The 25,829-nt window shown below is 41.5% G+C and overlaps 2 protein-coding genes across 2 annotated transcripts; both read right to left on the reverse strand.

Moving 5' to 3' along the window:
- Positions 1-1,703: 1,703 nt before the first annotated feature.
- LOC143764297 (indolethylamine N-methyltransferase-like) lies at positions 1,704-6,571 on the reverse strand. The gene is made up of 3 exons (XM_077249726.1): positions 6,375-6,571; positions 3,578-3,785; positions 1,704-2,407 (listed from the first exon to the last, which is right to left on the reverse strand). The coding sequence occupies exons 1-3, from the start codon at positions 6,523-6,525 to the stop codon at positions 1,984-1,986; spliced, it is 783 nt and encodes a 260-aa protein (XP_077105841.1). The 5' UTR covers positions 6,526-6,571; the 3' UTR covers positions 1,704-1,983.
- A 5,496-nt stretch (positions 6,572-12,067) lies between these two features.
- On the reverse strand, positions 12,068-21,724 carry LOC143764298 (nicotinamide N-methyltransferase-like). The gene is made up of 3 exons (XM_077249727.1): positions 21,332-21,724; positions 14,435-14,642; positions 12,068-12,704 (listed from the first exon to the last, which is right to left on the reverse strand). Exons 1-3 carry the CDS (start codon positions 21,480-21,482, stop codon positions 12,281-12,283), a joined length of 783 nt encoding a protein of 260 aa, XP_077105842.1. The 5' UTR covers positions 21,483-21,724; the 3' UTR covers positions 12,068-12,280.
- Between the last annotated feature and the right edge of the window lie 4,105 nt (positions 21,725-25,829).

Consider the following 25,829-nt stretch of genomic DNA (forward strand, 5'->3'; position numbering starts at 1 on the left):
TTTTTTTTGTTTGTTTATTAACTTAATCCTGCAGCCAATCAGGGCTCAGAAACCATCCATAAAGTCCAGACAGAAGGGCTTGAGTCATTGGCTCCCGAAGTCACATCGGGGTCATTTTGCGAGTCTAACAGCATAGTGAGGCTGCTGGCGCAAGTATTTAGAGAGTTACCTAGGCGGTTTATTTATTCTCAGCTAGTAAAGATAGATAGGATCCTGTGTCAAATTGACCTTCCAGCATATAAATCTGGAGTGCTAATTCTGTGATGCGACCATAAGTTGCCACTTCAGCATCTAAATCCTTTGTGCTAATGATGTGGTCCAGCCACCATCAGTCCACATTTCAGCATCTAAATCCATGTGCTAATTACGTGATCCAGCCACTAGTCTACAACTCGGCATATAAATCCTTTGTGCTAATTATGTGATCCAGCCACCAGTCTACAACTCGGCATATAAATCCTTTGTGCTAATTACGTGATCCAGCCACCAGTCTACAACTTGGCATATAAATCCTTTGTGCTAATTACGTGATCCAGCCACCAGTCTACAACTTGGCATATAAATCCTTTGTGCTAATTGTGTGGTCCAGCCACCAGTCCACATTTCAGCATATAAATCCTTTTTGCTAAAGGTGCCATTTAAAGTAACTTGGATAGATATTTATAGTTCCAATCCACTTTGTCCTCTATTTACAGTTTAATATCCATGAGTTTAGGTTCTTCATTTTTTTTCTCTCATCTTAATCATTTCTCAATTTCCCATTGATCTTCCCTCCCAATCTCAATTTCCCTATTGGTTTAAATATCCTTGTGGTCATTCCCATATTTAATTGGCAGCCATTTTGGGCATTTAAAAACGTATCTGTTGTCAAGTTTTGCACATTTATTTTTTTTACTTGATAAAGACACTTTACCCTTAGCACAATATTTATAGTGTTCTCAGAAAGATACCACCTAGAAAGGGTAAAGAGAGGGGCGCAATAGCGCAGTTACCAAAATAACAATTAGTTTACTGTAAGGCAAAATTCTTACCTTTACACGTTGTGAGTATGCACAACACATATAGTAAGTATGATAGGAGGGCTGCAGATGGCACCGGACCAACGAAGGAGCTTCAAGAAATTCTGAATAGGATATTCAAGATGCCAACAATTCTGCACTCCTCCAAAATCAGGCAAGGGAATCACAGAGTTCAGAAGAGTTGCACACTTTATTCAGGGCTATAAAACTACGCATTTCGTGGATGTCCTGTCCACTTCCTCAGGTACATAGCCAAAGATACAACCTAGACACATTTCCCTAACAAAGAAGGAAATAGACATACAGTTGTTCTCAAAAGTTTACATACCCCGGCAGAATTTTTGCTTTCTTGGCCTTTTTTCAGAGAGTATGAAGGATAACGCCAAAGCTTTTTCTCCACTCATGGTTAGTGGTTGGGTGAAGCAATTTATTGTCAATCTAGAGATCAACTCTCTACACCCTCTATTTTCATTGATTCGTACCAATTTCATAGCTGGTAGGTGGCCATCACATTTTTGTCAAAAATCTGATATATTCTGATTTCAGTTAATGCTTTTATGTATTTTGAATGTGGTACAGCCCACTCAATATGATTAATGCTCAGAAATCAATTTTTGGAAAATTTATACCATGTAAATGTGAGAAATGTTATGCTACTAAAGGACACAAACAGGTAAATTAGACTTCTGTCGCCTTAAAACTTCTTTATTGTGTGCACTTTTAATGCTATACATTCAACTGCATTATGGAAAATATAAATGTGAATAGATCATCATCATTTTTTTGCACTTTATAAATGATATTTCCTCTGGGATACACGATGCCCAACACATTTTTTACAATAAAGACAGGACAATTAGCTTTTTTTACACTTTCATCACGCACTAAACACAGAATGCTTTCATCCTTATTAAGATTTGCATATAACACTTGACATGGAGACTCAACTTGAGTCATCTCAAACCTACGTGTCTTTGTGAGCTGCAATGAATATCATGCCCTTATAGTCAGTAAGGTCACTTACAACTGTTCTCTTCTTAGTCTTACAGCGGTCAATAATAAAACCTTCTCCAACTAGAGCTTTCCTGGCAAAATCCTCATTGTAACTGAAAGCATGGAACTTGTCTTTCCCGACTGTGAAAGATGACATCTCTAAACATCCAATTAATACAATGTGTCCTCCAGGTTTCAGCAATGAAGAGAACTTCCTGAGGTATCTCATGAAATCTTCTTGGTTTTTGCAGATATAATCTAGGAGCCAACCACTGATGACACAATCGGCAGGTGGTAAGACGATCGGATCCATCATATTTTCTTTCTCAAGATCACATTTCACTACATGTTGAAGGGCTGATCTCACTTTTCCTTCTTTGTCCTGGAACTGATCACTGAAAGAAATGGGAAACGTGATGAAAGTGATCGTCACAGTCAATATTGAATGAAATCACATTAGAACTTGGAGGTTAATGTTGAGTCAAGAGCATCTCTCACTAATATCCATTTCGGACCTGTCTGTAAACTGTTACTGCATAGTGTGGCCATGGACCACATTTTATTGCTCCATATTTCTTGACTAACACATAAATGGTTTTAAAATAAAAAAAACAGCTGCCTCCCCAACATGTTTCACCATAACTGGCGTCTTCAGGGGAAATGAGGCTGCTCATTAGCTCACAATAAAGTGTGGTCCGCGGCTACACTATGCAGAAACAGTTTACCAATAGGTCCGAAATGGATATTAGTGCGATATAGTTAGCCTAGATAGGAATCAACTTGTAGAATAGTGGGTGAAATTAGTACAACTTTAGATAAGAATTATATTCCATGAGAAGATCACTAGTGTATGAAAAGTGGATAGGTGAGAATTTATGAGTGAGCCACAAATGAATAATGCAGTATACTAATTCATTTGGAAGTTATATTCTCCAAAGAAAATTTTGAATCCTATTTGGTTGCATACACACAGTCCGAATAGGACTATCCCTTGTCATTTTGATATTTCCCTATGAGATTTTTTTTTACTAAAGACCACTATATCTATTACCTGAATAAAATTTAACAATTAACCCATCTCCTATACCACGGAAAAGGTTTCTAAAACATTGACCACCACAGAATGTGTATTTTTCATACTGTACTTTAACCTTATAGATATAAAACTAAGAATTAAAAGTCTTATCTTATTTAAGAACCTTAAGTTAGGAATTATTTGCCATTTTTCAATCTGTAAACAATATTTTTTTAAATCCTACGCTGATTTTATGAATATACTCCGTGATTTATTATTTCTACCTCTAACCCAAGTACAATATGAACAGAGCCTTACTGTACCCTTCCAACAGTTTTCTTTATTCTACAGCTACGAATATTGAGAATTTTGTCCTGAATGGACAAATGTAGAATTTCCTACTGAGATCTAAAATTTCATTTTGAACAAACCATCATTGTAACATCAGGTGACCAAAAGATATATGATATTACACTAAACTGCATTCATATATTTTGTATTTTAGAAATGATATCAGAGGGTTTTCCGAATGTGTGGATATATATTTCACCTCTTTCCATCTCTGTCTACATGAAGTTTTGCAACATGACACCAATCAAATGCTCCTGTACGTGAGTCCACCCATCTTTTCAGCTCCATGATGCATCTGTCTCTCATCTTCAGCACTATGATGTGCTTGAAAAACTCAGAGGCTGCAAACAGATGATGAACCAAGGAACCAGAACTGAGGTCAATCAAGATATCGCCTTTAACATGACCTGCAGAAAAAAGTCCAAATATTAAAACATGCATACATGTAGGTGAAACAGTCACAATAACAGTCACCAACCTCTTTAGGATATGTGCAGATGTTCAGTATTAGGCAGCACATGTCCGATGCGTCCAAAGCGCTGCTGCCGGCATTTGAACCCAGGTGATTCCGCATTTGATCATTGAACCGTGTGAAATCACCGAGCCCAATACATTGTACGGGTGATATTTATCTTGCGGAGACTCGCGTCTGCGCAAGATAGATAGGCATGCTGCAGTCTGGGAAGATGCACCACATGTCCGTCTCCACGGGTGAGCTATGGGCGTCTGTGCACACAGTGGAAATGGGGTTTCTTTAAATCCACTATGCTGCAACATTTGGACAATGTGGATGTATGCAATGTCCAACCCGCAGCATTTACTAACCGTGGGAAAATACCCTTATACCTTAGTCTCTCCCTAAATTGTGTCTTAACACTGAATTGGAAAATCAAAACAGAACTTGTGATGCATTCTCTTCCTGCAAATTCATCATATATCCACTGCACAGATGGAAGGCCACTAACATGGGTGCAGTACATTTACTGCAGTCACACGGTGGCAGCTCAGGATCTGCAATAAACAGCAGTACTCATGTACATGTGAAATAATAGATGCCACAGGAGAGAGACTAATTGTCTAATCGGCAGGCAGAATGGTGAAGTCAAATATCGAAGAGCTTTTAGATGCAACAATTTTCTCATCCCAACCAGCCAATATGGAAAATTTATTTCCAAGTGCACAATTCTGCTGCAAAATCCTCCAAAAATGTATTTTTTCTCCAACATAAAATTCCTACAAAAACAAATAATAGATTTGATAAATTTTTTTCAAAATTCACTGAAGAATAATTATTTTTTATTTTCAGACAGCATAAGATAGAGAAGAGAGATCACATCACCTGGTATGTGTTGACAAAAAAATACTGCTTCCATATTTTATTTGGTGTCGTATCATATATTGGATTTCTGGCAGCGAAGACTTTCATCCCTCCCTTCTCCCAGTTTGCATGCTATTTTCATGGGTGGTTCTGCAGTGGCCTTTGAAAACTATCAAAGTGGTTGTTACTGTCAAAACGGTATCCGGTTTTCAAAAAACCATATCCAGTGAGCAAATCCTGTTATACCCTTTCTCTCTGTAAACCGGATAAGACCCTAATGTGCTATTTGTCATTCCAGCTTTTGTATTATTCCTGCATTATACATCCCATAGGAGACACTAAGACAGCTGTATACATCACATAGGAACTCTGAGACAGCTGTACACATCACATAGGAGACACTGAGGCTGTAATATACATCACATAAGACACACTGGATGTACATCATGTAGGAGTTTCAAATTGTCCCTGGAGCTGGGACCCTAAATATTCCTATTCCGGTGGTAATCTTCAAGGAAGAGAGGCTTGAGTCTCTGACCTTACTATGCTCATGTAAAAACCCTAATCTGTCTCTCCCCCACCCCATGAGGCATGGGACAGAAATGAAAGGTAAACCAGACATAAAGATAAGACATTGAAAACCTATATCATACAAAAGCACTAACCAACAATAGGGAGGAGGATAGGGACAGGGAGGAGTAAACTAAATGCGAAAAAGGAACAGGAGATAAACACACATGTACAACAGCAAAGTACAGAACACCACAAATCCAACTCTAAACTTCAACTACTTAGCTTTAGCACACAATCTTTCACCGACAGGGACTAAACGACCAGGGACTAAACGACCATAGAGGGAGTAAAGGGTAAGCAGTTGCAGCTGAGAACAACCAGGCTGTATGGTCTCAGCCAGCATTGAAAGAGTTCTAAACCCTCTCAGCACTGAGGGAAAGGGAAATCCATTTAAATTAGGACATGAATCACATCATCTCTAAAGAGGACTGAGATTTATTACCCGACTTGACCGTCTAACTCCAGGTCTTCGAGGGGGATGTGACACCCTCATGACAAGGAGACATTGAGTCTGCTAAATTTTCATGTGTAGCAATGATTTTTTTTTATACAAATTAAAGCAATGGTTATTCTTGAAGCACCCATTGCTCATTCAAATTAATAGAATATCTTAGATAACTCTTCAAGAAACCTTACATACATATGTCAAATTCCACTTAATGCAAGAACTGACCTGGAGTGCAGTTTTTTACAGCAGATTTTTAATCTTTAGGGCCATTTCAAGGGAAGTCTGTATGAAAAATCCACAGAAAGTCCATATGAAACACCTGGTAATTTTGCTTTGTATTTTCTCTGAATGTTCATCAAAATTTGCACATGTGAATGTACCAGCTGAAATGTGAATTCTTAAATGATCCTTTATTGTTATAATCAACATATTTTCTAACGTACTGGAGAATACGGAGGGGAGAACACATGCTATTTATTCCGCAGTCTCTATATTCTTCATTGTTTGTAATAACTAGAGCTTTGCTATGCTCACTTTGGTGAATATGCCTGGGGCAGCCTGCTTTAACTCTTTTATTACCCAAACCCCACATAACCAAGTTTTCTTATTTTGTATCTTGATAAAACCAATCAAACTCACAAAGAATTAGATACATACCCTCTGTGAAAGTTTTTGTAAGATTTTCTATGGGAAATATCAAGGTATCCTCCGCAAAGACATTATCAGGTTTATCTGAAACATAATTCTCCAGACTTTGTCTGGAATCAAAGTCATCTTCATGGTAGCGCTTATAGGTGTTGGAATCCATCACGTAATCTTGTATTACAGACTGGTGACTCTTTTTGCCCTGGTTCACAAGGTGTTCATATAATAAGTAGGAATCAATTAAAGCATGTGAGTGAGGAAAACATTTACTTACCATATCACGAGTTCTTATGTTGCTTTACAGAATTATATGAACTACATTTATATGGAAGGATAAGGATCTTGACATGTTAAATTGTAACAAAAATAAGTTGCTTAACCCATTAATGACTAGCCCTTCAGGAGTACACAGAACTCTTGAATTTACTTTTTGGCAGTGATAAAAAACAAGTATAATATATTTTTGCATTAGCGCAGCTTTGAGAGATCTTTATAGCTATGTATGGTATAGTTTTTACCCACCTCATTTTTTTGGTATGTGTTTGGGAGACAAACAATAAGAAATGCTATTTAGCAATGTTTTTATTTTGTGTCCGCTGATGATTTTATTTGTACTTTTTACTTTGTTACCTTTTTTAAAATTAAACAAAAACATTTCCTAAATTATATTTATGTCAGGGTTCTCTATTCAGTCCGGGTCTAGATATTGTTTTTTGGAGCTCATAATGTTTACAGACATTTACTCCGAAGGGAATTGTTTTTTATATGTCCAAATTGAAGAACTCCTGCTGGATTTCTGAGTATGGAGGTAAAATGTTTTTGGTTCTCCTTAGTCTGGCATCAACAAATCTTATTCATGAATTAAGGTACCTTCACACTAAACGACTTTGCAACGATAACGATAGCGATCCGTGACGTTGCAGCGTCCTGGATAGCGATATCGTTGTGTTTGACACGCGGCAGCGATCTGGATCCTGCTGTGATATCGCTGGTCGTTGCTGAAAGTCCAGAACTTTATTTGGTCGTCAGATCGGCGTGTATCGTCGTGTTTGACAGCAAGAGCAACGATGCCAGCAATGTTTTACAATGGTAACCAGGGTAAATATTGGGTTACTAAGCGTAGGGCCGCGCTTAGTAACCCGATATTTACCCTGGTTACCATTGTAAATGTAAAAAAAAACAGTACATACTAACCTTCTGATTTCCGTCAGGTCCCTGGCCGTCTGCTTCCTGCACTGACTGTGAGCGCTGGCCGGCCGTAAAGCACAGCACAGTGGTGACATCACCGCTGTGCTCAGCTTTTACTTTACGGCCGGCCGGAGCTCACAGTCAGTGTGGGAAGCAGACGGCCAGGGACCTGACGGACATCAGAAGGTTAGTATGTACTGTTTTTTTTTTACATTTACAATGGTAACCAGGGTAAACATCGTTTTACTAAGCGCGGCCCTGCGCTTAGTAGCCCGATGTTTACCCTGGTTACCCGGAGACTTCGGCATCGTTGGTCGCTGGAGAGCTGTCTGTGTGACAGCTCTCCAGCGACCACACAGCGACGCTGCAGCGATCGGCATCGTTGTCAATATCGCTGCAGCGTCGCTTAATGTGAAGGTACCTTTAGCCTTAAGGCCCCGTCTCACATAGCGAGATCGCTAGCGAGATCGCTGCTGAGTCACTAGTTTTGTGACGCAACAGCGACCTCAGTAGCGATCTCGCTATGTGTGACACGTACCAGCGATCAGGCCCCTGCTGCGAGATCGCTGGTCGTGTCGGAATGGCCTGGACCTTTTTTTGGTCGTTGAGGTCCCGCTGACATCGCTGAATCGGTGTGTGTGACACCGATCCAGCGATGTCTTCACTGGTAACCAGGGTAAACATCGGGTTACTAAGCGCAGGGCCGCGCTTAGTAACCCGATGTTTACCGTGGTTACCAGCGTAAATGTAAAAAAAACCAAACACTACATACTCACCATCTGATGTCCGTCAGGTCCCTTGCTGTCTGCTTCCTGCTCTGACTGACTGCCGGCCGGAAAGTGAGAGCAGATCACAGCAGTGACGTCACCGCTGCGCTCTGCTCTCACTGTACAGCGGCTCAGTCAGAGCAGGAAGCAGACGGCAAGGGACACCGAAAGGCGAGTATGTACTGTTTGTTTTTTTTGGTAACCAGGGTAAACATCGGGTTACTAAGCGCAGCCCTGCGCTTAGTAACCCGATGTTTACCCTGGTTACCCGGGTGCTGCAGGGGGACTTCGGCATCGTTGAAGACAGTTTCAACGATGCCGAAGTCGTTCCCCTGATCGTTGGTTGCTGGAGAGAGCTGTCTGTGTGACAGCTCCCCAGCGACCACACAGCGACTTACCAACGATCACGGCCAGGTCGTATCGCTGGTCGTGATCGTTGGTAAATCGCTATGTGAGACGGTGCCTTTAGTCTTTCCCTCTCTGCGCTTGGGATTTTAGTTTTTGGCAAAAGATAAGAATAAACAGTTGAAATGAGCAAATAAATTCACAGGACTCTGGTCCAGCGGCCATGTCAGTAATCTGAGAGAGAGGAAGTAAGAGAGACCAAATTAACACTGAAGGGTTTAAAACTGCCATTCTTGTATGCAGTGTGTGAAGAATAAAAAGGTTGTTCTTGAGGTCCTGTTACTGAAGATTATCTCAGAGCAATTAATTCAGTCCCACTGAGTGGCTATACAGCTGCAGCACTTCTCTATATATCATAATGAGTGAATTTACAGCTGCAGCACTTCTCTATATATCACACTGAGTGGCTATACAGCTACAGAACTTCACTATACAGCTCTGGCAAAAATTAAGAGACCACTGAAAAATTTTCAGTTTGTCTGATTTTTCTCTTTATAGGTATATTTTTGAGTAAAATGTAAATTGTTCTTTTTTTCTATAAATTACTGACAACATGTCTCCGAAGTTCCAGTGAATAAATTTTGCATTTATTTTCAGAAAATGAGAAATGGTCAAAATAACAAAAACATGCATTGCTTGCAGACCTCAATTAATGCAAAAAAAAACACAAGTTCATAATCATCCAGAAACAACAATGCTAAATGTTTTAACTCAGGAAGAGTTCAGAAATCATTATTTTGTGGAATAACCATGATTTTTAATTACAGTTTTCATTCCTCTTGGCATGCTTTCCACCAATCTTTCACACTGCTTTTGGGTGACCTTATGCCACTCCTGGTACAAAAATGTAAGCATTTCTTCTTTGTTTGATGGCTTGTGACTATCCATCTTCCTCTTGATTACATTCCAGAGATTTTCAATGAGGTTCAGGTCTAGAGATTGGGCTGGCATGACAGGGATTTGATGTGGTCGTCCTTCATCCACACCTTGATTGACCTAGCTGTGTGGCATCGTGCATTGTCCTCCTGGAAAAACCAGTCCTCAGATTTGGGGATTACATCACCGCAGGTCACTGATGCTGCACTCATAACTAGTGTTGAGCGATACCTTCCGATATGCAAAGGTACCGGTATCGGATTGGATCAGCCGATACCCAAAAAATATCGGATATCGCCGATACCGATACCCGATACCAATGCATATCAATGGGACACAAAATATCGGAATGGTTCCCAGGGTCTGAAGGAGAGGATCCATATTCATGTATAAAATAAAGAATAAAAATACAAAATATTGATATACTCACCCCTCGGACGGCCCCTGGCTCTCACCGGTCCAAGCGTCTGCCTCCGTTCATAAGAATGCAGAGTGAAGGACCTTCGATGACGTCGCAGCTTGTGATTGGTCGCGTGACCGCTCATGTGACCGCTCACGTGACCAATCACAAGCCGTGACGTCATCGCAGGCCCTACACTCACTGCATTCTTAGGAACGGAGGCTGCCGGTTACATCGCTAAGGTCCAGGGTCCGCCGGAGGGGTGAGTATATCCATATTTTTTATTTTTATTCTTTATTTTTTACATGAATATGGATCCCAGGGCCTGAAGGAGAGTCTCCTCTCCTCCAGACCCTGGGAACCATACACTGGGAACTTCCGATTCCGATTTCCGATATCACAAAAATATCGGAACTCGGTATAGGAATTCCGATACAGCAAATATCGGCCGATACCCGATACTTGCGGTATCGGAATGCTCAACACTACTCATGACAGCTCATTCATTAGTGATTCTCAGTCTGGGCGGTTGTATCTTGGCACCGTCCAGGTTGAAAACTGTTTATCCCAAGAGATGGATTGCAGCGTGGCACAGAATGATGGACAGATGAGAGACATTGTTGTTTTTTATTTTTGTTTTATTACAGGAGACGAGGGCTTCAATGGAATGGGCGTTAGGTAAGTATAACTGTGTTTGCTATTTTTAAATACAAAAGGAAAAGTGTGTTTTTTTATTTCAAATAAAATACTGTGTCTTTACTTACCTCTCCATTACTAAGCCATGGGCTTGATCTCACCACACAATACAAAAGTGACATCAACCCCACAAATATGAACCCCACTTGCCAACACCACAGGGGCAGTGGGAAGAGCCAGGCAAAGTGCAAGAAATGTTGCATATAACAGATGTGTCCTTTCTGGGTGGCTGCGGGCTGCTATTTCTAGGATGGGGGCAATATCCATGACCCCTTATCAGCCTGAGATTACCAGCCCCCAGCTGTCTACATTAGCTTGGGTGGTTGTCAAAAATGGGGGGACCCACACTGTTTTTTAAATTATTTATTTAAATGATTTAAAAAAATGGTGTGGGGACCCCTCTATTCTTGATAACCAACTTTGCTAACACTGACAGCTGAGGGTTGCAGCACAAAGCTATTAGTTTTACCTGGCTGGTTATACAAAAATACAGGGAGAACCCGATTTTTGTTTTTATTATGTATTTAGACAGCAGGCGCCAGATGATCTATATTCCCATCAGCCGCACCTGCTCTCTATTTTTTGCGGCAGCCTTTACATGCACTGTCCGTTTGCATCATGTGCATATAAAGGTGTGGCCTGCCTTTCCTTTGAGCTGGGCATTATATTGATTTGGTCTCTCAAGTCTATGTGTCCACTAGATGGACTCAGTCCTTCTCAGCCCTTATCCACATGCATGCCAATTGACAAATGGTAATTTGTTAATATTAGAGTTAGGACTGTCACAATTTTAGTCACTGTGAAGAGGCCAGATGGCTTTCGCATTTTTTTTTAATGAAAAAACATGTTAACTAAGTACCGTATATTGTTTTCATGGACTATGCTATTTATTTATTTACTGCAGGATATTTAATCGTTATGTTCCTGCCTTTGTTTTTTTTTTTTTCTGTTTAGGGGCCAAGTGTGAATGTGCGTTTACACGCTGCATGCACACCAGTTTATATCCCAGTCCATACCTTTTGGGTTTTTAGCAGTTATATGATAGGCTATATTGTACATGATATGATTGACAACTAATACTGAAGTGGTATGGGTACTCTTTGGCATTTTATACTGTTAAAATTGTGAGGTTTACTGAAAACATTTCACTAAACATCTGCTTTCATTGATTGGTACTAATTTTATGGTCACCAAATATCTGTCAAACATTTACCGTGATTTATTCTGATTTCAGTTAATGCTTTTATGCATTTAGTATGTGGCACATCCCACTCAATATGATCAATGTTCATAAGTCAATTTTTGCAAAATTTAGACTAAATGTGAGAAATGTTATGCTTCAAAAGGACACAAACAGGTAAATCGGACATCTATCGCCTTAAAACTGCTTTATTGTGTGTACTTTTATTACTAAACATCCAACCCCATCATGGAAATTGTAAACATAAATGATCATCATTAACACGTTTTGACAGATCAATTAGATTTTTTTATAATTGTATCACGCACTAGATTCAGGATGATGATAGAATGTAAGATTCACATACAACACATGACATGGAGAATGAAATTGTGACATCTCAGACCTACTTGTCTTTGTGAGCCGCAATGAATATAACACCCTTATAGTCAGTAAGGTCACTCACAGCCGTTCTCTTCTTAACCTCACAGCGGTCAATGATAAAACCTTCTGCAACTAGAGCTTTCCTGGCAAAATCAGCATCAAAACTGAAAGCCTGAAACTTTTCTTTCCCGACTTTGAAATATGTACTCTCTAAACATGAAAGTAATATAATGCGTCCTCCAGGTTTCAGCAACGAAGAGAACTTCCTGAGATATCTCATGTAATCATCTTGGTTTTTGCAGATATAATCTAGGAGCCAAGCACTGATGACACAATCGGCAGGTGGTAAGACGATCGGATCCATCATATCTTCTTTCTCCAGGTTACATTTCACAACATGTTGAAGGGCTGATCGTACTTTTCCTTCTTTGTCCGGTAACTGGTCACTGAATGAAATGGCAAACGTGATGAAAGTCTCACAGTCAATATTGAATGGAATGACATTAGAGCTCAGAGGTTAGTGCTGGATCATCATCTTCCAGTTGGGAAAATACTTGAATTCAACCAAGACTGAAGCACTAAGTTTTATGGTTATAACTAGGGTTGAGCGAAACGGGTCGGCAATTTTCAGAAGTCGCCGACTTTTGGCAAAATCGGGTTTCATGAAACCCGACCCGACCCCTGTGTGGGGTCGGCCATGAAGTCGGCGATCTTCTGAATCTGGAATCGGAATTCCGATACCGATTCCCGATATGTTTAAGATATCGGGAATTGGTATCGGAATTCAGATTTAAGTGTAAAATAAAGAATTAAAATAAAAAATATCGCTATACTTACACTCTGATGCGCCCTGGTACTAAGCGGGAACCTTCCTTCCTTAGAATCAGCCTTCCAGGACCTTGCGGTGACGTCGCGGCTTGTGATTGGTCGCGCGGCCGCCCATGTGACCGCTCGCGCGACCAATCACAAGCCGCGAGGTCACCGTGACGTCACCGAAGGTCCTGGAAGGGCTGATTCTTAGGAAGGAAGGCTGCCGGAAAGAAGCAGGGCGCGTCCGAGGGTGAGTATATACCTAATAGGAATATACTCACCCTCGGCTTCTTTCCGGCAGCCTTCCTTCCTAAGAATCAGCCCTTCCAGGACCTTCGGTGACATCACGGTGACGTCACGGCTTGTGATTGGTCGCGCGAGCGGTCACATGGGCGGCCGCGCGACCAATCACAAGCTGCGACGTCACCGCGACGTCACCGCAAGGTCCTGGAAGGCTGATTCTAAGGAAGGAAGGTTCCCGCTTAGTACCAGGGCGCATCAGAGGGTAAGTATAGCGATATTTTTTATTTTAATTCTTTATTTTACACTTAAATATGGATCCCAGGGCCTGAAGGAGAGTTTCCGCTCCTTCAGACCCTGGGAACCATTGGAAACCCAAAGCACTGCATTGGGTTTCGAGTTTCGGCCGACCCCGACTTTTTTATAGGATCGGCCGAATTCACTCGACCCGACTTTTGAAAAAGTCGCGTTTCGTGAAACCCGATCCTATAAATGTAAAGGTCGCTCAACCCTAGTTATAACGTATTATATTTTCACCTAGTTTGTGGATAAAAAAATGTTTTGTTCCCTTCAAATGCAGTAAAGGTAGAAATAGATCCCCATTCTCCTAACTGAAACAAAAATTGTGTTTTATTGTTTTCTCTAAATATATTAGGTGCTGGCAAAACTTTTTCAATAAACAGGAAAGTGCAGAAAATTGATCTTTCTGGTACAATGGCCACTGCAAAAATTATACCTTGGAAAACTTATTTTTGCACTTAGGTCAATGGCAACCATTTGCCTCTATATAGGGAATCAGCTGAATACATTGAATATATACATTAGAGCTGAGGATTGGCATGCTCCTAATTTAAACCTCTAACACAAATATTATATGAACTGAGCCTTACTGTACCCTTCCAACAGGGCCTTTTATTCTACAGCTACGAACATTGAGAATTTTGTCCCGATTGGACAAATGTAGACTTTCCTACCGAGATCTGAAATTTCAGTTTGAAAAAACCATCATTGTACCGTCCATCAGGTAAACCATAGATATTAATAATTTTACACTAAGAACTGCTTTTATGTCTTTTGTGTAAAATGACATGAGAGGGATTTCCTAATTTTAGGACATATACTTCACCTCTTTCCCGCTCTGTCTACATGAAGTTGTGTGGCATGGTTCCAATCAAACGCTCCTGTACGTGAGTCCACCCATCTTTTCATCTCCATGATGCATCTGTCTCTCATCTTCAGCACTATGATGTGCTTGAAAAAGTCACAGGCTGCAAACAGATGATGAACCATAGAACTAGAACTAAGGTCAATCAAGATATCGCCTTTAACATGACCTGCAGAAAAAAATTTGAAATATTGAAACATACATAGAGGTGGAAAAGTCATAATAATAGTCAAATTGTGTCATTGAATACTGAATGGGAAAATCAAAACAGAACTTTCAATCCATTTTCGTTAACCCCTTCCTGCAATTACATGATATATTGACTGCACAAACGTAAGGCTGCTTTCATAGGTGCCGAACATTTACTGCAGGCGCATGGTGCCGGCTCAGGATCTGTAATAAACAGCAGAAATCATGTACATGTAAAATGATAGATGCCACAGAATAGAGACTGCTTGTCCAATGGGCAGGCAGAATGGTGAAATTAGAACTTTTGGTTAGAACGATTTTCTCAACCCAACAAGAAAATACGGTAAATCTGGTTCCAAGTGCACAATTCTGCTGCAAAATCTATCCATAATGCATTTTTTCTTCAAATCTTACAGAAGCAAATATCAATTTTGCACAAATTGAAATAGATACAAATTTTACAAAATTCACTGAAGTTTGCAAATCAGAATAATTCTTGGTTAATTTAAGACAGTATGAGGTAGAGAAGGAAGATCACATCACCTGGCAGGTCTCCCCTTAATGCCTTACAGTAGCAGTTATAGCACAGCCGATCATGACGGTATATATATAATATATATATATGTATAAAAAAAAATTGCTGTATTTTGTTATATATTTACAGACTATTATTTGGTCTCCTCTTCAATCTATATAGCCCGGGATGCACTAAGCAACATTATTATGTTGTGGCAAATCTAGGACTATGTGGCGATAGGTAAAACATGACGGTATATATGTCTGAGGTCACTTGTGCGGAGTCTGTGTAATGCTTTTTAGAAAATTCTGTATCAAACAAGCAGATTGAACCCCCCATTTTTATTTGTAGTTCAGACTGTTAAAATTTAGTTTGTCACATCATAACTTTTTTTGCTATCTGTCACTGTGCGTTGTCTGACTGCTGCGACCATTATTGTGATTTGTTTTTTCTATGTCAAACTAACAGTTTTAAACACTGTTGCAGACTTTTAATATTTTGTGCCACAGCATTAATCTTTTTCCATCTGTCACTGTGCCATGTATTATCGCTGCACCCAATATTGCCATTTTTAGGCCTGTCCCACACGTCCATATAATTCCGGTACCGGAAAAATCGGTACCGGAGTTATCCGTGTCTGTGTGTCCATGTGCTCACGTGGCACATCAGTGTGGCACACGTGCGGCAGCCGTGTGCCACCCGTGTGCCGACTGGGTACCACACGGACCGTGCAGGAGACAGCGCTAGAGATAAGCGCTGTCCCCTGCATCTGGTGCTGAAGCCGCCATTCATTTCTTCTCTCCAGCAGCGTTCGCTGGAGAGTAAATATGAAAAATCTTTTTTTTTGTGTTTAAAATAAAGGTCCCTGTCACCACCCCCCTCCCACCGCCTGTGTGCCCGCCCGCTGGAAATAAAATACTCACCCGGCTCCCTCGCTGCTTCCTCTCAGCGCCACTGCTTCTTCCTGTATGAGCGGTCACGTAGTACCGCTCATTACAGTGAAGAATATGCGGCTCCACCCCTATGGGAAGTGGAGCCGCATATTCATCACTGTAATAAGCGGCACCACGTGACTGCTCATACAGGAAAAAGCTGCGGCGCTGAGAGGAAGCAGCAAGGGAGCTGGGTGAGTATTTTATTTCCAGCGGGCGGGCGCACAGGGGGTGGGAGGGGGTTGGTGACAGGGATCTTTATTTTAAACACAAAAAAAAAATGATTTTTCATATCTTCTCTCCAGCGAACGCTGCTGGAGAGAAGAAATGAATGGCGGCTTCACCACCACGCTGGGGGGACAGCGCTTACTGTAGCACTGTCTCCTGCATGGCACACGGACTGCACACGGACAGCATCCGTGTGCGGTATGTGTTTTACACGGACCCATTGACTTTAATGGGTCCGAGTGATCCATGCGATCCCACAAACACTGACATGTCTCCGTGTTTTGCACATGGACACACACACGATCCGCAAAAAATCAATGACATGTGCAGAGACACATTAATTTTAATGTGTCTACGTGTGTCAGTGTCTCCGGTACGTGAGAAAACTGACACCTCACGTAGCGGAGCCACTGACGTGTGAAACCGGCCTTAATTTGTGTGTCAAACTCACAGAGCAGAAGATTTAAACACCACTTATTTACAAAAAAGTCTGAATTTCCCAAATACAAAAATGTTCTATCATTTGCTTTGTGTGAATTCAGTAAAAGGGTTTTCTAGGGAAAGGGAGAAGGAGTCTACGTTGAGCAGGGGCACCAATGCGCAGTTTATAGGGTGCCGACCTCCACTTTTAGGAAGGGATATTATAGTAACCTATTATTAGGGTAAAATATTCCTCTTCCTTATTTGCCCATATACACTGCTCAATATATATACAGTTAGGTCCATATATATTTGGACAGAGACAACATTTTTCTAATTTTGGTTACAGACATTACCACAATGAATTTTAAACAAAACAATTCAGATGCAGTTGAAGTTCAGACTTTCAGCTTTCATTTGAGGGTATCCACATTAAAATCGAATGAAGGGTTTAGGAGTTTCAACTCCTTAACATGTGCCACCCTGTTTTTAAAGGGACCAAAAGTAATTGGACAATTGACTCCAAGGCTATTTCATGGGCAGGTGTGGGCAATCCCTTCGTTATGTCATTCTCAATTAAGCAGATAAAGGGCCTGGAGTTGATTTGAGGTGTGGTGTTTGCATTTGGAAGGTTTTGCTGTGAAGTAAACATGCGGTCAAAGGAGCTCTCCTTGCAGGTGAATCAAGCCATCCTTAGACTGCGAAAACAGAAAAAACCCATCCGAGAAATTGCTACAATATTAGGAGAGGCAAAATCTACAGTTTGGTACATCCTGAGAAAGAAAGAAAGCACTGGTGAACTCATCAATGCAAAAAGACCTGGGCGTCCACGGAAGACAACAGTGGTGGAGGATAGAAGAATAATCTCCATGGTGAAGAGAAACCCCTTCACAACAGCCAACTAAGTGAACAACACTCTCCAGGAGGTCGGTGTATCAATATCCAAATCTACCATAAAGAGAAGACTGCATGAAAGTAAATACAGAGGGTTCACTGCACGGTGCAAGCCACTCATAAGCATCAAGAATAAAAAGGCTAGACTGAACTTTGCTAAAAAACATCTAAAAAAGCCAGCACAGTTCTGGAAGAACATTCTTTGGACAGATGAAACCAAGATCAACCTCTACCAGAATGATGGAAAGAGAAAAGCATGGCAAAGGCGTGGTACAGCTCATGATCCAAAGCATACCACATCATCTGTAAAACACGGCAGAGGCAGTGTGATGGCTTGGGCATGCATGGCTGCCAGTGGCACTGGGTCACTAGTGTTTATTGATGATGTGACACAGGACAGAAGCAGCCGAATGAATTCTGAGGTCTTCAGAGCCATACTGTGTGCTCAGATCCAGCCAAATGCAGCCAAACTGATTGGTCGTTGTCTCATACTACAGATGGACAATGACCCAAAACATAAAGCTAAAGCAACCCAGGAGTTAATTAAAGCAAAGAAGTGGAATATTCTTGAATGGCCAAGTCAGTCACCTGATCTGAACCCAATTGAGCATGCATTTCACTTGTTATAGACTAAACTTCAGACAGAAAGGCCCATAAACAAACAGCAACTGAAAACCACTGCAGTGAAGGCCTGGCAGAGCATCAAAAAGGAGGAAACACAGCGTCTGGTGATGTCCATGAGTTCAAGACTTCAGGCAGTCATTGACAACAGAGGGTTTTCAACCAAGTACTAGAAATGAACATTTTGTTTAAAATTATTGAATCTGTCCAATTACTTTTGGTCCCTTTAAAAACAGGGTGGCACATGTTAAGGAGTTGAAACTCCTAAACTCTTCATCCAATTTTAATGTGGATACCCTCAAATGAAAGCTGAAAGTCTGAACTTCAGCTGCATCTGAATTGTTTTGTTTAAAATTCATTGTGGTAATGTTTATAACCAAAATTGGAAAAATGTTGTCTCTGTCCAAATATATATGGACCTAACTGTATATATAACTCCAAGTAAATCAAACTTCTGTGAAATCAAATTGTCCACTTAGGATGCAACACTGTTTTGCAATAAATTTCACTTGCTGTTGTGCAAATGGAATAGACAACAGATGGAAATTATTGGCAATTATCAAGACCCACTCAATAAAGGGGTGGTTCTGCAGGTGGGGACCACAGACCTCATCTCAGTACCAATGCTTTCTGGCTGATGCTTAGGTCACTTTTGAATGTTGGTTGTGCTTTCACACTAGTGGTAACATGAGACGGACTCTAAAACCCACATAAGTGGCTCAGGTAGTGCAGCTCATCCAGGATAGCAATCATTGCGAGTTGTGGCAAGAAGGTTTGCTGTGTCTGTCAGTGTAGAGTCCAGAGGCTGGAGGCGCTACCAGGAGGCAGGGCAGTACATCAGGAAATGTGGAGGGGGACCATTGGAGGGCAACAATCCAGCAGCAGGACCGCTACTTCAGCCTTTGTGCAAGGAGGAACAGGAGGAGCACTGCCAGAGCCCTGCAAAATGACTTCAAGCAGGCCACAAATGTGCATGTGTCTGCACAAACGGTTAGGAACCGACTCCATGAAGATGGTCTGAGTGCCCGACGTCCACAGGTGGGGTTATGCTCACAGCCCAACACCGTGCAGGATGCTTGGCATTTGCCACAGAACACTAGGATTGCCAAGTTCGCCACTGGTGCCCTGTGCTCTTCACAGATGAAAGCAGGTTCACACTGAGCACATGTGACAGATGTGAAAGAGTCTGGAGACGCCATGGAGAGCGATCTGCTGCCTGCAACATCCTTCAGCGTAACCAGTTTGCCAGTGGGTCAGTAATGGTGTGGGGTGGCATTTCTTTGGAGAGCTGCACATCCCTCCATGTGCTCGCCAGAGGTAGCCCGACTGCCATTAGGTACCGAGATAAGATCCTCAGACACCTTGTGAGACCATATGCTGGTGCGGTTGTCCCTGGGTTCCTCCTAATGCAGGACAATGCCAGTCCTCATGTGGCTGGAGTATGTCAGCAGTTCCTGCAAGATGAAGCCATTGAAGCTATGGACTGGTCCACCCTTTCCCCAGACCTGAATCCGATTGAACACATCTGGGACATCATGTCTCGCACCATTCACGAATGTCACGTTGCACCACAGACTATCCAGGGGTTGTCGGATGCTTTAGTCCAGGTCTGGAGGAGATACTTCAGGAGACCATCCGCCGCCTCCTCAGGAGCATGCCCAGGCATTGTAGGAAGGTCATACAGGCACATGGAGCCAACACACATACAACTGAACACCATTTCCTTGTCTTGAGGCATTTCCACTGAAGTTGGATCAGCCTGTAATTTGATTTTCCATTTTGATTTTGAATATCATTCCAAATCCAGACCTCCATGGGATATTCATTTTGATTTCCAATGATCATTTTTATGTTTTATTGTTCTCATCACATTCCACTATGTAATGAATAAAGATTTGCAACTGAAATATTTCATTCAGTGATATCTAGGATATTGTATTTTAGTGTTCCCTTTATTTTTTTTTGAGCAGTGTATTAGCAGACTCATATCATAGTATGGGGTGTTGATTGTACTATTTAAAAGTTTTATTGAGATTAATTAAAGGTTATGTTTTACATGATTTGAGCACTATTTGGTGAAACTTTAAAAATGGTAACCATAAGATAAACTGTGACTCTGCAACATACTTCACATAGGAGACACTGAGACTGTTGCATACATCATATAGGGGACACTGAGACAGTTTCATACATCATATAGGAGACACTGAAACTGTTGTATACATCATATAAGAGACAATGAGACAGCTTTTATACGTCATATAGGAGACACTGATACTGTTGTATACATCATATAGGAGACACTGAGACAGCTTTATATATCACATAGGAGACACTGGAATTTGTGTTTGTGCATCAGACAGGAGACATTGAAACAGGCATATACATCACATAGGAGACAATGGTACTTATGTATGTACATCACATAGGACACATTGAGTCTGCTGTATTTTCATGTTTACCATTGATTTAAAGAAAAAAAAATAAAGCAATGGTTATTCTTGAAGCACATATTGCTCATTCAAACTAATAGAATGTCTAAGATAAGTTTTCAAGAAGCCTTATACACATGCTTCAAATACCATTTAGTGCAAAAATTGACCTGTGGTCTAGAATTTTACAGCATATTTTTAATCTATAGGGGAAACTCAAGGGAAGACTATATGACAAATGCACAACAAAATCCATAGAAAGTCCATATGAAACACCTGAAAATTTTGTTGTGGATTTTCTCTGGATGTTCTTCAAAATTTGCATCTGAAAATGTGCACATGTGAATGTACCAGCCGAAATTTTGATTCTTAAATTATCATTTTATTACAATCACTGTATTTTCTAAAGTGTTGGGGAACACTGAGGGGAGAACACTGACACTCTTAACCCTAAAGCCTCTATATTCTTCTGTTTGTAATAACTAGAGCTTTGCTATGCTCCATTTGGTGGATATGCCTGGAGCAGTGTGTTTAACCTCTTTTATTACCCAAACCCTTTATAACCAAGTTTGCTTATTTTGTATCTTATTAAACTAATTAAACTCAAAAAGAATTAGATACATACCCTCTGTGAAAGTTTTTGTAAGATTTTCAATGGGGAATATCAAGGAATCCTCTCGAAAGACCATATCGGGTTTATCTGAAAAATAAAACTCCAGATTTTCTCTGGAATCAAAATCATCTTCATGGTAGCTCTTACAGGTGCTGGAATCCATTGTCTAATCTTCTATTACAAACTGGTGACTCTTTTTGCACTGGTGCTCGAGGTTTTATATAATCATTAAGAGTGCATTTACAAAGCATCTTAGTAAGGATTACATTTACTTATGATAACATGAGTTCTTATGTTGCTTTAGAGAATCATATGATCCTACATTTAATTGGAATTTGAAAGATCGTCAACCAGCTCTACCCTCTCCTAGTGTATCATCACCCATCCCCTGCAGACTGTGAGCCCTCGCGGGCAGGGTCCTCCCTCCTTATGTAGCCATGTGCCTTGTTTTTGCTCATGTTTAATGTGTTTGTCTATATTTGCCCCGTATTTCACATGTAAAGCGCCATGGAATAAATGGCGCTATAAAAATGAATAATAATAATAATAATAATAATGTTAAAATGTAATGAAAACAAGTTGCTTAACCCATAAATGACTACCTCTTCAGGAGTACACAGAATTCTTGAATTTACTTTTCGGTAGTGAAAAAACTAATAAAGTATATTTTTGTATCAATCCAGCTTTGTGATATCTTTATTGCTACGGAGGGTGTAGATTTTGCACAACTTATTTTTTTTTATATGGATGCTGCACAGGGGGAATCTCGAACCATGTCGGTTGTGGTCTCTTATTCTCCTCCAGCCGCAGTGGAACCTGCTCAGCAGAGACATCATTCCCAGTGTGTGGCTCAAGCTGACACTGTGCGCTTGTTTAATGCTGTGCTTCCAGGCTCAGCTTTTGTAACCATCACTGATCAGCGGCGAGCAGACGTTCCAGGGGCTAAGTCCTGCTTTTCTTCTATTGAGCATGCCCACGGGACGACCACTCATTGGAGGTCGGGGGTCACATACTCAGGTCCTGTAGGGGCTCCGATTGGACCACTAGGAAGGTCCTGAAGAGCTACAACTATAAAAAGTTTCAATAACTTCCAAATTTAACCATCTTGTACTCAATAAATGCTATTTGCCATAGAAGAAGTTTAAACAAATGTATATACATCTTTATTAATATTCAAGTACAAAAACAAGCAAACTCTGAGTGTGAATAATTAAATCAGAATCACTGAGCAGGTCAAACAGACGATGATGCAAACAGGCAATGACCGGCTATCCGTAAGAAACAGGATACTCATCAAAAATATACATATACTTTATTAATAGTAATGTACAGACAACATATATATGAGTAGCCACAATATAACTATGTGTCAAAAATGGGCAGGAGCAACATACTATAGAACGGCTACCTCCCCAATGGGTATAAGGTGCAATGAAGGGGGTATCTGCGCAATGACTGGCAGTATCCTATGGGTAAGATGCACCTTCATTGCACATGCTTTTGATCTCCTCCTGCATGGGTGCATGTTTGTATTTACTTCTCGTCACTAGTCCGATGACTTCATTGCACCTTATACCCATTGGGGAGGTAGCTGTTCGGTAGCATGTTGCTCCTGCCCATTTTTGACACATAGTTATATTGTGGCTACTCATATATATGTTGTCTGTACATTACTATTAATATATGTATATTTGTGATGAGTATCCTGTTTCATACGGATAGCCGGTCATTGCCTGTTTGCATCATCGTCTGTTTGACCTGTCCAGTGATCCTGATTTTATTATTCGCACTCAGTGTTTGCCTGTTTTTGTACTTGAATATTAATAAAGTTATATATACATTTGTCTAAACTTCTTCTATGGCAAATAGTATTTATTGAGTACAAGATAGTTACATTTGGGAGTTATTGGCTCTTCTCTCTTTTATGATTTTCATATTGCTCTCTAAAGAGTATCTCCTATGAATATGGTCTTTTCATATTATTGGTTCTGGTATGTTTAACTATAAAAGGTTTGCATGGCCGCTCGGCCATGCACTAGTATAAATCTGTTATCGTGTGTGTGTGGATGTATGCCTGAATCAGGTGAAAGCTCCTAATCATCCCCATTCCTAGTGTTGTTGAAAGTTTTGGGTGTTTGAGCTACTTAGCGCCAAACTGTGCCATCTGTTATGACCCCAATGGCGAGGGTCTCAGAGGAACGTGGAAGTCTGCAGAATACAAAAATCCAGCTCATAGGGCAGTGGTAACTGGGTTGACCATATATCTACTCCTAACGCCAACACTAGAAGTAGCCGGGGATCATTCCTACGTTGATTCTAGATGACACGCGCCAGCCGGAGAATCTAGCTACCCCTAGTAGAGGAAAACAAAGACCTTTCTTGCCTCCAGAGAAGGGGACCCCAAAGCTGGATAGAAGCCCCCCACAAATAATGACGGTGAGGTAAGAGGAAATGACAAACACAGAAATGAACCAGGTTTAGCACAGAGAGGCCCGCTTACTGATAGCAGAATAAAGAAAGGTAACTTATATGGTCAACAAAAACCCTATCAAAATCCACACTGGAAATTCAAGAACCCCCGAACCGTCTAACGGTCCGGGGGGAGAACACCAGCCCCCTAGAGCTTCCAGCAAAGGTCAGGATATAGATTTGGAACAAGCTGGACAAAAATACAAAACCAAAACAAATAGCAAAAAGCAAAAGGCAGACTTAGCTGATATAACTGGAACCAGGATCAGTAGACAAGAGCACAGCAGACTAGCTCTGATAACTACGTTGCCAGGCATTGAACTGAAGGTCCAGGGAGCTTATATAGCAACACCCCTAACTAACGACCCAGGTGCGGATAAAAGGAATGACAGAAAAACCAGAGTCAAAAAACTAGTAACCACTAGAGGGAGCAAAAAGCAAATTCACAACAGTACCCCCCCCCTTAGTGAGGGGTCACCGAACCCTCACCACGACCACCAGGGCGATCAGGATGAGCGGCATGAAAGGCACGAACTAAATCGGCCGCATGAACATCAGAGGCGACCACCCAGGAATTATCCTCCTGACCATAGCCCTTCCACTTGACCAGGTACTGAAGCCTCCGCCTGGAGAGGCGAGAATCCAAGATCTTCTCCACCACGTACTCCAACTCGCCCTCAACCAACACCGGAGCAGGAGGCTCAGCAGAAGGAACTACAGGCACAATGTACCGCCGCAACAAGGACCTATGAAATACATTGTGAATAGCAAACGACACAGGAAGATCCAGACGAAAAGATACAGGATTAAGGATTTCCAATATCTTGTAAGGCCCAATAAAACGAGGTTTAAATTTGGGAGAGGAGACCTTCATAGGAACAAAGCGGGAAGAAAGCCACACCAAATCCCCAACGCGTAGTCGGGGACCCACACCGCGGCGGCGGTTGGCAAAGCGCTGAGCCTTCTCCTGTGACAACTTCAAGTTGTCCACCACATGATTCCAGATCTGCTGCAACCTATCCACCACAGAATCCACCCCAGGACAGTCAGAAGGCTCCACATGACCCGAAGAAAAGCGAGGATGGAAACCAGAGTTGCAGAAAAAAGGCGAAACCAAGGTGGCGGAACTAGCCCGATTATTAAGGGCAAACTCAGCCAACGGCAAGAATGTCACCCAATCGTCCTGATCAGCAGAGACAAAACACCTCAAATAAGCCTCCAAAGTCTGATTGGTTCGCTCCGTCTGTCCATTAGTCTGAGGATGGAAAGCAGACGAAAACGACAAATCAATGCCCATCCTACTACAAAAGGATCGCCAGAACCTGGAAACGAACTGGGATCCTCTGTCTGACACAATATTCTCAGGGATGCCGTGCAAACGAACCACGTTCTGGAAAAACACAGGAACCAGATCGGAAGAGGAAGGCAGCTTAGGCAAAGGAACCAAATGGACCATCTTGGAGAAGCGATCACATATCACCCAGATAACGGACATGCCCTGAGATAGCGGAAGATCAGAAATGAAATCCATGGAGATATGTGTCCAAGGTCTCTTCGGGACAGGCAAGGGCAAGAGCAAACCGCTGGCATGAGAACAGCAAGGCTTAGCTCGAGCACAAGTCCCACAGGACTGCACAAATGACCGCACATCCTTTGACAAGGAAGGCCACCAAAAGGACCTGGCCACCAGATCTCTGGTGCCAAAAATTCCCGGGTGACCTGCCAACACCGAGGAATGAACCTCGGAAATGACTCTGCTGGTCCACTTATCCGGGACAAACAGTCTGTCAGGTGGACAAGACTCAGGCCTATCAGCCTGAAATCTCTGCAACACACGTCGCAGATCCGGAGAAATAGCTGACAAGATAACTCCATCTTTAAGAATACCAACAGGATCAGCGACTCCAGGAGCATCAGGCACAAAGCTCCTAGAAAGAGCATCGGCCTTCACATTCTTTGAACCTGGTAAATACGAGACAACAAAATCAAAGCGGGAGAAAAACAATGACCAGCGGGCCTGTCTCGGATTAAGGCGTTTAGC

This window comes from Ranitomeya variabilis, chromosome 4, assembly GCF_051348905.1.
Source record: "Ranitomeya variabilis isolate aRanVar5 chromosome 4, aRanVar5.hap1, whole genome shotgun sequence".
In the NCBI taxonomy this organism is placed as follows: domain Eukaryota; kingdom Metazoa; phylum Chordata; class Amphibia; order Anura; family Dendrobatidae; genus Ranitomeya; species Ranitomeya variabilis.

What these genes read in the sequence shown, in the direction of transcription:
- LOC143764297 (XM_077249726.1), bottom strand. Translation starts at nt 6,525, where the DNA reads ATGGATTCCAACACCTATAAGCGCTACCATGAAGATGACTTTGATTCC. An exon ending in TACAAAAACTTTCACAGAGG is followed by an intron (nt 3,786 to 6,374) that starts GTATGTATCTAA and finishes TTTTTTCTGCAG; the next exon opens with GTCATGTTAAAGGCGATATC. An exon ending in GTAGACAGAGATGGAAAGAG is followed by an intron (nt 2,408 to 3,577) that starts GTGAAATATATA and finishes CATTTCTTTCAG; the next exon opens with TGATCAGTTCCAGGACAAAG.
- LOC143764298 (XM_077249727.1), bottom strand. Translation starts at nt 21,482, where the DNA reads ATGGATTCCAGCACCTGTAAGAGCTACCATGAAGATGATTTTGATTCC. An exon ending in TACAAAAACTTTCACAGAGG is followed by an intron (nt 14,643 to 21,331) that starts GTATGTATCTAA and finishes TTTTTTCTGCAG; the next exon opens with GTCATGTTAAAGGCGATATC. An exon ending in GTAGACAGAGCGGGAAAGAG is followed by an intron (nt 12,705 to 14,434) that starts GTGAAGTATATG and finishes CATTTCATTCAG; the next exon opens with TGACCAGTTACCGGACAAAG.